Below are 13,464 nucleotides of genomic sequence, written 5' to 3' on the forward strand. Positions count from 1 at the left end.
CATTTTTAGGACTCATCGAGATTCACTTAACTATTTAAACAGTGACAGGATCTTAATTCTAGTGGTGCCAGCTGATGTTGTTAGAGAAATTTAGCCCAGTTTGCTTCACTTCTGACTTGCATTGCACACCAAGTGCAGAATAGCTTTGTTATGTTTTTTTTAAGCAAAGCATTATCTATATTTTCATTCATGTCCAGAAATATGAGACAGAGGAATAAGCTAAAATCCACAAATGATTTCTTTAAAATCGTAAATATAGACTTTCCAGTACAATTGGATTAGATCTGTAATGTTTCTGAAAAAGCAGATGAAGCACCTATTCAAAACATGCAGCTGAATGTATAATTAATCAGTGATTTTGTAAACAAGTGGGGTTTTATGTGTTGTTGACAAGATATTCAAATCAGGGCTATTTTTGTCCTGAATGTGTAGTAAGACCAACTGATGTTTGCAGATGAGAGATGTAATTGGAGCAGCTACAGCAGGACAGAACTACTACCGTTCCTGTATGGACAACACTGTCTCCTATATGAACACTTATTCTATTCCAAAAATGGTCCAAAATCGTGTTCGAACCTGGTATGAATACACGTGGGACTCTCAGGGAATGCTGGGTAAGGCTTTCCAATTCCAGTTACGTAACAACTCCAAGTGAGAGTCGTTGTATAGATACAGATATAGGGTGAAATTCACATTTCTTCTTTTCTGAATTGCATGCAAGAAGTGAGGAGGGTTTTCAATTTACTTTAGAAAAGAAAGGAATATGACGCTTACAATTTCACAAATTCTGTTAATTTATATAATGTGCTGGTTATAACTTTAGACAAGATATGTAACTTATAAGACAATATCTTAGTAAAAACATATTAGCAGCTTCCTCATTTGAATTCATAATCGCTAGAATAGCTCCATTAAGTTATTTTTTTGTATAATGTTCATGTTTGTGGACATTCTTTCATTCTTCCTTTATATTTTCTCACTAAGAGTTCACTTGTTTTTTTGTTTTACAGATGAATCAGAATTACTGGAGCAGATGCCAACTAAAATGCAATTAGCCATTGCAATTGATGTGAACTTTGCCATTGTCAATAAAGTTGACTTATTCAAAGCAAGTAGTTTTACAGGAGAATGCAGAAATGTGTGGTATTCCTGAGACAGAAACCTTGTTTTGTGCATCTTGCAACACTGAAGAATATGTTTGTTAATATGCAAAGCAAAATAGGTCTAAGAAATATTTCAGTCAATGGAGACATGTGAGGACAAAACGAAGTACCTGCCTTTGAATCTTTTGTGTCAAAGCAGAGATTAAAAAAAAAAAAAAAGCAAATGAGATTAAGACACAGTCACAGTCCTGTTGTATCGACATATTAAAGCTGATGTTATGGTCAGACTCTAAGTGATTTCAGAGTATAACTACTCTCAAGAGTCAAACATACATAGAAGAATGTAATTTTAATACAGTTCACTTGTCTTGCTGTGTACTGCTTAGCACTGCCTGAGAGATCACTAATGCTATGTATTCTGGCAACATAACTTTGATATAGTGAATGCTTCTCTTTAGTAATTTTTTGTGCAAAGGAGCTTTCTCTTTGTTATCATGATGTTTTTCCAGAGATAAAATTTAAATGTGGTACTTAGATTGGATTTTTGACAATAAAACCAAGGAGACACTGCATTTTTAGAAGAAGTCTCGACATACAGTAACGTTAACACTAATTTGTTTGTTAGGATAATTGAAAAAACCCCACATGATATCTCTGTATAAACATTACATATCTTCACGGCTTCCACCACATTTGCTGAAGACATGGAATCCATCAATTCATACCAGCATTTGATATGTTCTGGTTTGGTTTTCCCCTGGATCAGTAAAAAAAAAAAAAAAAAAAAATCACATAAGAGACCCATAAAGCTCTGAACATAGCACTAACAGAGCTTCTGCAACAAATTTATATGTACAGAAGCTTACTTTGTAAAAAATGAAGAGATGTTCAACCTAAAGGGAACTTTATAAGTATCTGAAATGACAATTCTTTCAGTCTTTGCTCTGAAAGCTGATCCTTATGATGTTTTGAGTTTGCATTCCACTTATGAATCGCTGGATCATTCATGTGTTGTTGGGTTTTCCTGCCCAGTGTTAGCACTAATAGTCACTTGTGTTACTGAATTAACAGAGCAATCAATTCTAACTATTTTAACAGGGGTGCGATACCCAGATGATATATGACATGCTGCTAAGGTTGAAATCCATTGTGTATTTGCCTGGTGACTTTGTCTGCAAAAAGGTGAGCATTCTTATCTCTTTCAAATAATAATTATAGTATGTATTTTAGAAAAAGAGTTCAGATATCAGTGAACAGTGTCTTTTAAATAAGATTAATCCTGAGTGAATTACATAGCGTAAAAACAATTAAGGTACTCTGTGTAATATTAACAAATGTGCTGTCAGGTTTCAACCTAGAACAAGACAATATGGATTTTATTACTTACATTATCAAACATAAAATTATAGTAATATGGGAAAGTACTTAATGTAAATATGGATTATCTAATGATAAACCATGAAGTTTTAATATTTAAAATGGAGCAAGCTTAATTTTTTTATACATATATACATACAAACCTAGCCTGAAGATCTCAATCTGTGATGCTTTGCATGTGCTTCATTTGTGTATTCAGAAACTCTGAAGTGGAATTATCCAGGAATGTAGAAAATACACTGCATCCCCTACCGCTCCTTATAGCAGGATCTGATCTTGGCCTACCTTCAATCACAGCTCTGAGCCATCTCCAGACTTCCAGCTGAATGCTGTCGCACAGTCCTTTAGCAAAGACATCTATCTTCTCTTAGCATTTTGGCTCAAACGTGGCCTTATAGTAACACAGGAAGATAGCTTAGCTTCTGACCAAGTGAACCCAAGTCTCTTTTCAAAAGGCACGTAACACCCACAGGCAGTGTTGGATGTAATTAAAGCATGGGGGAGGATGAAGTATCAGTACTGGTACTGTTCTGGCAAGTGACCCACAGCCCATACCATACACAGAAGTGACCACCAGAATCCCTTGACTGTTCTTTAGCAGTTCTGGTCCAGGATCTTCTCTAAGGTGCTGCTGCCTCCAAGAGTTAAGCATATGATCCTCTTCCCAAACGCCCAGTTAGTCCCACTGACTCCACAGTGTAGGAAGTTAAAAATTTGTGAATGCACTGAAAGATCAGGTGTGCCCCTTCAAAGACCAATCCCAGAATTACTGTTGGCTAGGAAGGCTGGAAGAGTAATTTGGTGTGTTTGCTTGTGCAACGCACAGCATGAAAGGATCTTAGACTGCGGCTGGGACTCTATCACAACACAGTAAGTGACAGTAACAGATTCAAGGTCTTGATCCTGCAGTCAGATGCAAACAGTTCTCCAAAAGGATGGATTACAAGAAATGGAAGTATTATTTTATTCTAGCTTGATTCAGAGCTAAAAGGCCACTCACTTGTATAGATCTACTATGTGGCCAACAACCATAGTAATCCTATAAGTGCTGTAACATGTAGTAGGGAATAAACCCCTGTTGGAACTACCTCCTCCTTGGATGTATGTTGGCCTCATCGTACTTTACAAAGGAGGTTCTGACATGCAGGCTTGAAGGCGCAAAGGAAGGGATAGGAAGCACAAGCCCTACGTTTTCAGTTCTGGCTTTGTGCTGTTGCCTTTTCACTTTTAAAATGAAATTGCTGTTTTTCTTCAGTTACTCCAGCTGCACGATTAGAAAAATATTTATTTGCCTGTCTTATTGAGATGTTGTGAGGATTGTTACAATCATGGTTGTGAAGTCCATTATATTTCTCCAGTTTGCCTGCTTTTTATTGTATATTGCATGTCATGCTTTGAATCCTAGTAGATCATGTGAAGGATAATAAATAAACTAATAATCTCTTAAACCATCCAGTGGTTACATAAAAGTAGATAAAATTTTGAATTATTGTTTATTTTTTTCCTTTTAAATTAGTAAGTGATGATTAGATATAATAGTGTAAAAACTGAAGCTTTTTCGACCATGAAGCATAGGCTTTTTTGGTATTTCTCTGTTATTAAATATGCTGCTGAAGGACTTTAGTTTCCACCAGAATAGTTGATGGAAATGACTGCTACAATCCTGATTATTATCTAGTCTTCTTTTTCCAAGCTGGCCTAGATGGTATTATTTCTGTTCAAATATTGTTCCATATCACAATTAGGTCTGCCAAAGTCAGTCCTTGAGTTTGTGGTCAGTGCTAGGAAAAGTAGTGCAAACATTTATTTCTCCATAATACCCATAAACCTGTTCATGAGCAAGTGGAAAGATAAAGAACAGTTTGTCAGATTATTCTAACAAAAAAACCCTAAAACACTGCTCTGCTAAAACATGAGATCTTTATATATTTGTGTGCCCAGGGAGAGATTGGCAGAGAAATGTACATCATTAAACAGGGTGAAGTTCAAGTCCTTGGAGGCCCTGATGGTACCAAAGTCCTGGTTACACTAAGAGCAGGAGCTGTGTTTGGGGAGATCAGGTAGGTCCATTGCTGGTTTTAACACTTTCTTTGGAACTGGTCAAATAATCCATGGTTGTTTAACTTCTCTGTGGTAACCATGACAGCTACCACAGGGAGGCTGGAAAGTTGGTAGGATCAACCAAGATGACACTGAGCAAGGAGATGAAGGTAAGTGAAGGAAAATCTAAGTGAAACATCAGAGGCTAATTTGGCAAGACCTGAGACCAGTGTTTTGGGCAATGTACACAGGGATATACAGACAGATTTCTCCTTCAGCATTTAAAAGATTTAGTGCATCTTCCTGTTCTGAGGTCTGCAATACAGCAGGACCAAATGCATTTTATTGCCTGTACAGTGAGACTAGGTGCCCTTACACAGCAGATGGTAAAATTATAATTAATTTCCAACAAAGGAGATAAAAAATCTAAAATAGCAAATAGGCCTGGTTCATTTAGGAGCTGAAGTAGGGACTAAGTTGCCAAAAATCAGGCGTCCACATTTGAAAATGTATTTGTTTAAGACCATACAAAACAACAAAAAGGCTGGCAGACTAGATTTTGGGGTATGAGCTTATCTGGAGGAGAAGATTTTTCTCAGGTGGTTACAAATGTTTTTTATATTCTCCATGTGCTTGCTATGCAAAATCCATTAACTCTTATGGGCCATGTTCCCCAATTAGTCAACCAAGTGCTAGATTTTAGGGACTGCATCCCCTGCTGAAGTTGGCCTGAGGAAAAGTAATAAAATACATGTGCTGCTGCATGTGATAAACGGGATTCTCGATTTCCTCCAGCTGCCTTCCTGTTATTGTTAATCCTCTTGCTGGTAGCTTTAATCTGCCTTTGGAAAAGCGGTAATCAGCTCTGTGCCAGTTTTACATTTATCTTCTACTTGTGTCTCCCTTTGCGGTAGGGGAAACATTCACGTTTATCCAGTGACGTGCGTAAAGAACTTGCTTAGACCTCAAGTGGAAAACACCTGATATATCCTATAGATATAGACCTTTTTCATTGAGTGGGAAAGTGAAATTATATCAGCTCTTTGAGACAAGGTTATTCGAAAGGTATTTCTCTGTGTGACAATATAATACCTGAGCAAAGCCTCAAAACAAAATGCTGTATTGTAAGTTTTGTGGAAAGGCTGAGAATGCGCTGGTTTTCAGTGAGGGCTGAATAATGAAAAGATATAAGAAAAAGCTGCAGCAGCCCAGATATGTAACACGCACATACTTTTCAATTATTTATTAGTCTTGTACTTAGAGCAAGGACTTTATTTTTTAAACTGAGAAATAATAATGATTGGTTGCAAAACAAGGAAGATATTTTCAAACTTTTGATCTAATACAGGTGAGTACTTGTTTCCACGTAAGAAATACACAGTGGCCTGTAAAGATTTATTTCTTTACAGAAGAACATGTTACTCTTCACATAATTGCCCCTGTGGCCGTTAAAACCCTCAGCAATGCTATAACCTTACACTTCTAGTCTTGTTTTATTCATCAATGACCTACTGCGGCAGCATACCAGTTCAGACACATGTAATTTGCATATAAATGACATGTAGTGGATAAACTCGAGGAGAAAATATACAGCAACTGGCAGACATCTTGAAAATTGAAGAAAAGCAAAGACATGAAGCACTAAGTGTATCGGTAGCGATTTATGCTCTTCCTTGTGGCAAATAATGTTAGAAAATAATGAGTTTGTAGAGCGCCTCTCTATATAAGTTTTGTCAAGGTCTTCTGAATACTGTATAGCAGAAGAAAATGAAAAAAATATTCTTTAATGGCTGAAATATTGCTTCATTTAGCACATCCAAGTTTTCCCCTCAGTATTCATAGCATGGTTATCACCTGTTATGAGACTGATTTCCTTCTGATTTCTGATTCAAGATGTGTTTAGAGAAATATGTCAGCTTCATTCTGAGTAGTTTAACTACATGATTTATAAGACACTTGCTGTTTAATTTCACTCTGTTCAAACTGTGTGTAAATGATGCTTAAAAAGCCTCTGAGGGCAAAGGAGTTGAAGAAAACAAAAAATGTTTATTTCAGAAAATTTCCCTGAATCTAGAAGGCCAATGCAAGACTAATGTCAAACAAGTCCTTTGCCAATTTCATCCTTGAAAATTATTACAGAAGCAGATTAAGTAATAGGAATTGCCTTCCAATTAACATCTTACCCTCGTTAGTACTTTCCTGTATAGATAATATCAGTTTGGGGAAGCAAAATAATCTCAGAATCAGAGGCAAACAGATTGCTGTCTTAATGAGAGCCTGTCTGCACAGACAATTGAGAAAGAGAGAAATTCAACTATAACACAACACTTCATTAGCCCAGATAAATTTACACTTTAAGCCAGATGTCCTCATTCATCCATTTTACTGTTATTTCACTGGAACAATTTCCTATCAGAAAATGGTAATTCTGGAAAAATTAAAATGTTTCTCCATTATATGTAAATTTTTGACAGAAAGATCTCTAAATGTTGGGTCTCAGCTTTAGCCTTTCTGCTGTTTTGTAACTTTAACTTTTATTTTAAAAAATCAAAACTAAAGGGAGCATTTACCTTTGTGAAAGATTACATTTCCCACTTTGTCCCAGGATTTCCCACAAAGTGGCAGCTGCTGGTTTCAAATGAGCTGTGCCCTTTGCTGTTTGTCATCCTGCTCAGAAGCAAGATCCGGACCTATTTCCCTTTCCTGACTTACCAGTTCTCTCCGTAAGCACATAGGTGCTGAGCCAAGCCGCCACAACCCCGCACGTTCAGCTGATATGCATGCCATTCGCTGGATCAACTTGCTAATTTAAATGAACAGCAGCTTTCTACAGAGATCAGCTATTAAAAAATATAATAGATAAGCTGAGTCATCGCTCTGACAACTTTATACCTCTAAATCAAATTTGCTAGCATAAGAATTCAAAAGTTATTATCACGTACTAATATTACAGCATTTCAGGCTAACAACTGGAGTAGAAAATGTCAGGGAAAAAAGCAAATTTCTCTTTTAACGTAGATATTACATTATCAAGAACCATTGCAAGGCAAATGTAGTTGTTTTAAAAAATTTCGAGTATCATGTAACTCTTAGCACACTAGCCAAAACAGCTTCAGTGATGAAGTCCATAACACTGTCCTTAGTCAAAGATTATTCTGTTTGAGCAAGGACTGTCTGTCTTGTAAAATTCACCTCACATCATCACCATAATGAAAAAAGTTGATCTCTTTAGTCCTAGTCTGCCTCAATAAAATGAGCTTTCTGTTAGGAAAGCCTGAAAATGATTGTTCAATGACTTGTTGAGAAGCGATTCATCAGAACTCAAAAGCTGTTTGCAATTTTCTTTAGCTGCTTTTCTTATTGTGCAAATAGTTTTATTCTACCTGAGGAATTGTACAGAATTGTTTAAAGAGAAGATGATATACCACATTTTCAGCTTGAGTTCATATATTGATTGCTATCTTGGGTTCCAGAAAAACACTCTGTGTGTCTGTGTGTCTGTGTGTGTGTGCACGCATTTGTGCGCACAAAAATAGCCTTGCACACAGAGTTGCAGAGGTCTCATACTGTCCTTTATAAATCAAATATAATATATTATCTGTATGATCTAATATTTATTAATATGTTCTATAAATATATCTAATATTAAAACAATTATTTTTATATCCTTGATTAATATTTTGAATAAGTATTAATTCATGTTTTATTTGGTCCAGACTAGCCTTTATTAATAACTTTTAAATTTAGAGATTGCTAAATATTCTCTAAAAATATTAACTCACTGGGAAATATCTAAGGGCCAAATTTTAGGTTGGATCTCCATCAATACAGTGATAAAGCAGTTTTAGTACAAAGAGCAAAATGCAACTTCTCTTATATATCACCACAGCTGAGAAGTAAAGTCTCTTCATTTAATTTGCTTAATGCAAGATGAACCTTTATTTTTCATTTGTACAACATCTAATTTTTATGTGGATATCCTTCCTATGGCCGACTGCTGCTTGTTAAACTGCTCTAATGCCTCACTTTCAAAGCAAAATAGCCTTCTTTGCCTGGCAGACACATTTGTAACTGTCAGCTTGAAAGACCTTCCTAATCCATATCGTTCAACTTGCCAACATTCAAACATGACATGTGGTATGTGAGAAAACTGAAAACCAGAGTCCCACAGAAGTTATTCACTCAGGAAAATTAAAATTCTTGGAGAATCATTCATTCATTGTAAATAATTCTTTTAATAATAACAGACTTGTGCTGCTCTACTTCTGATGTAAATCATTTTCAACACTAAAATTGAGGAAATGACAATTTCACATGAGGACTAAAACAAATGCAGTCCTTGCAGTGGGGGTCTCTTGGGAGAAATATCTCTATCTAGCAAGACTTTTCACAGTCCTTAACATCGACATATGCCTGACCAGTAGTGACAATTTGCTTTCCTGAGGCAAGAAGATATTTCTAATCTCAACTGCAAAGGGACTTTACAGAACATCAGATATAACAGTTGGGTACGTAAGTGAGCTTTACGATGACTTTAATCGAGAATCACCAGCAAAGAGATTCCTCACGAGGGCAAGTAACGATGTGACTGATGATATTTATTTTCATTCCAGCCTATTAGCTGCAGGTGGAGGAAATCGAAGGACTGCCAACGTGGTGGCTCATGGTTTTGCCAACCTTTTCATTCTGGACAAGAAAACACTCAATGAAATCTTGGTGCATTATCCTGACTCAGAAAAACTTCTCATGAAGAAAGCGAAGTATGTCCTAATAGCAGTTTTAAAATCACATTATTTAGCTGCAGAATGGACAGTTGTGGCTTGTGGACAGATCTGCATTCCTTTCTTGGAAGAGTAACTGATGTAAACACGTTTGTCTTTAGAGGTCAGACTTGCTTGGTAGTATCTAATGGAAGTGCTGGTCTTGGCAGGGATTCCAAGGGTTGTGGAAATGTGGTAAGTAAAACGAAGTCCTGGATGTAGTTGTCTTCCCCATTGTATTTAAGGTAACAGAACAAATAGGAGATACAGATGCATACAAGGACTCTTTACATAGTCAGGAAAGAAACTGTAGGACAGATGTCAGTTAAGGAGGTAGGTTTTCAAAGATGCATCCAAATACTCACAATGAATTCTACAGAGAGATGCTTCAGTGCACCCACAGACCCGTATGTGTTTCCAAAACCTTAAGCAGTAGTTAGGAGTGGATTTAAAGCAAGGTTTGACAAGATGGATTAGAGAGGTGTGCATTTTGTTCAAAAGGATTCTGAAATGGGATTTCAAACCTAAACTGCTTTTCACCTTGTTTTGGCTGTAGCTTGCTAGGATCACCATTTCCCCAGCTTTGAAAAGGCAAAATATTGTCTCATTTTGCCATAAAATTGTGACCTTGCTACCTTGTAAAAGGTCCAAATACATGAAACAGTTTGTCATTAGTGTACTTATGCACTCCTGTTGTTCTCAGCTGTTGCCTTGCATTGCTATCCAAGGTTGGAAGGTTGCTCCCAGACTTGAAATTCCACCAGAGAAGACTAAACATAGCACAGGAGTGACATTTTGTTTAGGGAAGTGCTAGCAGATGGTTGCATTCAGCATGTTTCAACAGCCTTGGCTGTCAAACAACAGTATCTTAAGAATCATCACATCCCTGAGGAACAAGGAACCTAGGCACAGAATGGGCTCATTGCCCAATTTTCAAAACCAGCATCAACAGGTAGAAAGGTGGAACAAATCCACTGACTGATGGTCCCCAGCATTTATCCTTCCTGACTTTTCTCCAGTTTCTTTCTAAACAGTTGTACAATCATCATTACTTGTTATGCCTGTCTCTGTCTCACACTTCCTTCTGCTTTCTTGCCCACCCTAATCATATCCTGCCAAGCCATTAAATTCTGCTTCTTCAAGGTAGCCTCCAGACAGATGGATAATAATCGTCCATCCTTCATATCTGCACTCCCATTTGGGCCCCCAAAGCCCTCTCTAGATATCAGCCTAGATATAGGATATCCTGTTTAATTTTAAAGATGTGCAGTACGTGCCCTGTGCTGGAGGCCATGTATTCTGCTCACCTGTCTAGGCATTCACTAATTCTTCCAAAACTCCTGTGCTCTATGTATGGTCAGCCATGTCTCTAGAAAAACTAGGCACCAACAGGAGATTTGTGCACTGTTTTGATAAAGATTGCAGTTATGTTCAGTTTTGGAATCAAGTTATCAGTTGCTCTGCCCTGGAAGGTTTACGTTCGAGTTCTCTGTAGAATTGCATTCACCATCCCGCACTTTTAACGGGCTCCTTGAAATAAACTCAAAGGAGTCATTTAAGCAAGAAATTAGTTCCATTATCACCTGCCTGATAGTCACTGTGTGGTCTTTACATAATAAATCCATGCAAGCTGAAGTGTACTTTTTAAATACATGACAATAAAACTTAAAAAAAGTAAAATCTTCTGAAATTCCCGAAGTTACAAAGTACAAGATGCTGGAGAAAATTATAGTATTATGGGATTTACTGTACTTCAGATTGCAAGTATAGTCCTTGTTCATAAAAAGCCTTAAGTCAGGGCTTTTGCAAGGATAGAAAAGTTGCCTTGAAAAACTGAACAGTAACCTAATAGAAATTGAAAGCATGGGAACCCTCTGCTTTTCACTCATTCCATCTATCTTGGAACTGTCATCTAATCTTTACCCTCATCGTTCATTCTCACTTCGTGTCGTTATGGTTGCAAATCAGTACAGCTATGGAAGGGTGTGAAAATCTAGTCTGCTACATGATTGGCAGTAATTTTTATATTTTCACGGTGTCTTCTTCTACTGAAGAAGACTAAAAATAAGTACCACTGTCTAACCTGACCTATGAGAAATGAGCCATGGTGAATTAGTTTGATAAACTATTATTTCCACAAGCATCATCTGGACTCCAAGTTGAGTGCTAAACATTCTCTGAATTTGCATGCAGAAAGCCAGGTGATAGACTTCTAACTCAGGTATGAGGCATCTGTCCTCCTCCGTAGTACTTCTCACCTGATAAAACTCTCATTTGCTTTGTGACACCTTAATTATTTGAACTTGCGGTTGTTTATTCTCCAGAATATAGGTAAGCAATTAGCTGCTCGTGGCTTGGATGGATGTACTCTTTGCTGGGTAAAAAGTGGCTGGATGGCCAGACCCAAAGAGTTGTGGTGAATGGAGTTAAATCCAGCTGGCAGCTGGTCACAAGTGGTGTTCCCCAGAACTCAGTTCTCTTTAATATCTTTAGCAATGATCTGAACGAGGGGATTGAGTGCACCCTCAGTAACTTTGCAGATGACACCAAGTTGGGTGGAGTGTTGATCTGCTGGAGGGCAAGAAGGCTCTACAGAGTGATCTGGGCAGACTGGATCGATGGGCCAAGGCCAACTGTATGAGGCTCAACAAGGCTCAGTGCCTGCACTTGGGTCACAACAACCCCATGCAACGCTACAGGCTTGGGGAAGAGTGGCTGGAAAGCTGCCCGGTGGAAAAGGACCTGGGGGTGTTGGTTGACAGCCGACTGAACATGAGCCAGCAGTGTGCCCAGGTGGCCAAGGTGGCCAACAGCATCCTGGCTTGTATCAGGAATAGTGTGGCCAGCAGGACTAGGGAAGTGATCGTCCCTCTGTACTCAGCTCTGGTGAGGCCGTACCTCGAGTACTGTGTTCAGTTTTGGGCCCCTCACTACAAAAAGGACATTGAGGTGCTGGAGCGTGTCCAGAGAAGAGCAACGAAGCTGGTGAAGGGTCTAGAGCACAAGTCTTATGAGGAGTGGCTGAGGGAACTGGGGCTGTTCAGCCTGGAGAAAAAGGAGGCTGAGGGGAGACCTTATTGCTCTCTACAACTACCTGAAAGGAGGTTGTATCCAGGGGGGTGTTGGTCTCTTCTCCCAAGTAACTAGAGAAAGGACAAGAGGAAATGGCCTCAAGTTGCACCAGGTGAGGTTTAGACTGGATATTAGGAAAAATTTCTTCACCAAAAGGGTTGTCAAGCATTGGAACAGGCTGCCCAGGGAAATGGTTGAGTCACCATCCCTGAAGGTATTTAAAAGATGTGTAGATGTGGTGCTTAGGGACATGGTTTAGTGGTTCGACTTGGCAGTGCTAGGTTAACGGTTGGACTTGATGATCTTAAAGGTCTTTTCCAACCTAAACAAATCTATGATTCTAACTCCAAGTTAGAACTGTAGCCTCCAACTCTACCAGAGCCTAGGGTAAAACCCTTACCCTTTCCAACTTTGCTCTTCTCACTGGACCTAGGATTAAAAAAAAAAAATCTGGAGAAGTTACCAGATTTTCATCCATAAATGTGACATTTTAGCTTTGTAGGAACTTTGCTCGGTTTCACAGCACTGCCGCATGTTCTCATTCCTTTCTGTCTCCAGGGTGCTGCTGAAGGAGAAGGGGAAACCTGCTCCAGGACCACCAGTGCAACAACCACGGGGCTTGGCCAGTCTGTTTGGGCAGAAACAGGAAACTCCAAAGTTGTTTAAAGCGATGCTTGGAGGCAAAGGAAAAGAAGGCCTTGCTAGGCTGCTGCAGCTGAAGAAAGAACAAGACACTCAGGTAATGTCACAGAAAACCGAGTAGATAATTCCAGGTGCTGAAGCGGGAAACAGGAAAGATAAAGGGAGGGCCTGGGCAAACAGTAGATGAAAACGTAGCCTGTCTGCAATCAACGGCAAAAACTCCCAGTAGCTGAGATATAATCACTGTGCCTAATCTCTGTAAACACTAATTCTAAAATTTGGCTCAAATCTTCCTGGACCTGGACTCTATGCAGAGCAGAGAAAACAAAAGCAAAGGAAAAGCAAGGAAAAAAGCAAGCAAACAAAAATCCTCAAAGAAAGCAGGGATAAGATAGACTTTACAAAGACCCTAAGGGCATCTATCTTCTAATTTTATGTAAACAACACTAAATACAGAAAAATCCTAACAC

At 38.4% G+C, this 13,464-nt stretch overlaps 1 protein-coding gene across 1 annotated transcript in view; it reads left to right on the forward strand.

Annotated features, from left to right (window-relative positions):
• CNGB3 (cyclic nucleotide gated channel subunit beta 3) overlaps window positions 1–13,464 on the forward strand; it is a 67,550-nt gene that overhangs the window by 53,055 nt on the left and 1,031 nt on the right. The window contains exons 12-17 of the mRNA XM_054814891.1: window positions 455–614; window positions 1,011–1,108; window positions 2,202–2,285; window positions 4,422–4,540; window positions 9,134–9,280; window positions 12,911–13,091. Of these exons, the coding sequence (XP_054670866.1) occupies window positions 455–614; window positions 1,011–1,108; window positions 2,202–2,285; window positions 4,422–4,540; window positions 9,134–9,280; window positions 12,911–13,091 (789 nt within the window). The remainder of the gene's footprint in view (window positions 1–454; window positions 615–1,010; window positions 1,109–2,201; window positions 2,286–4,421; window positions 4,541–9,133; window positions 9,281–12,910; window positions 13,092–13,464) is intronic.

Source organism: Grus americana, chromosome 2 (assembly GCF_028858705.1).
Source record: "Grus americana isolate bGruAme1 chromosome 2, bGruAme1.mat, whole genome shotgun sequence".
Lineage (NCBI taxonomy): Eukaryota > Metazoa > Chordata > Aves > Gruiformes > Gruidae > Grus > Grus americana.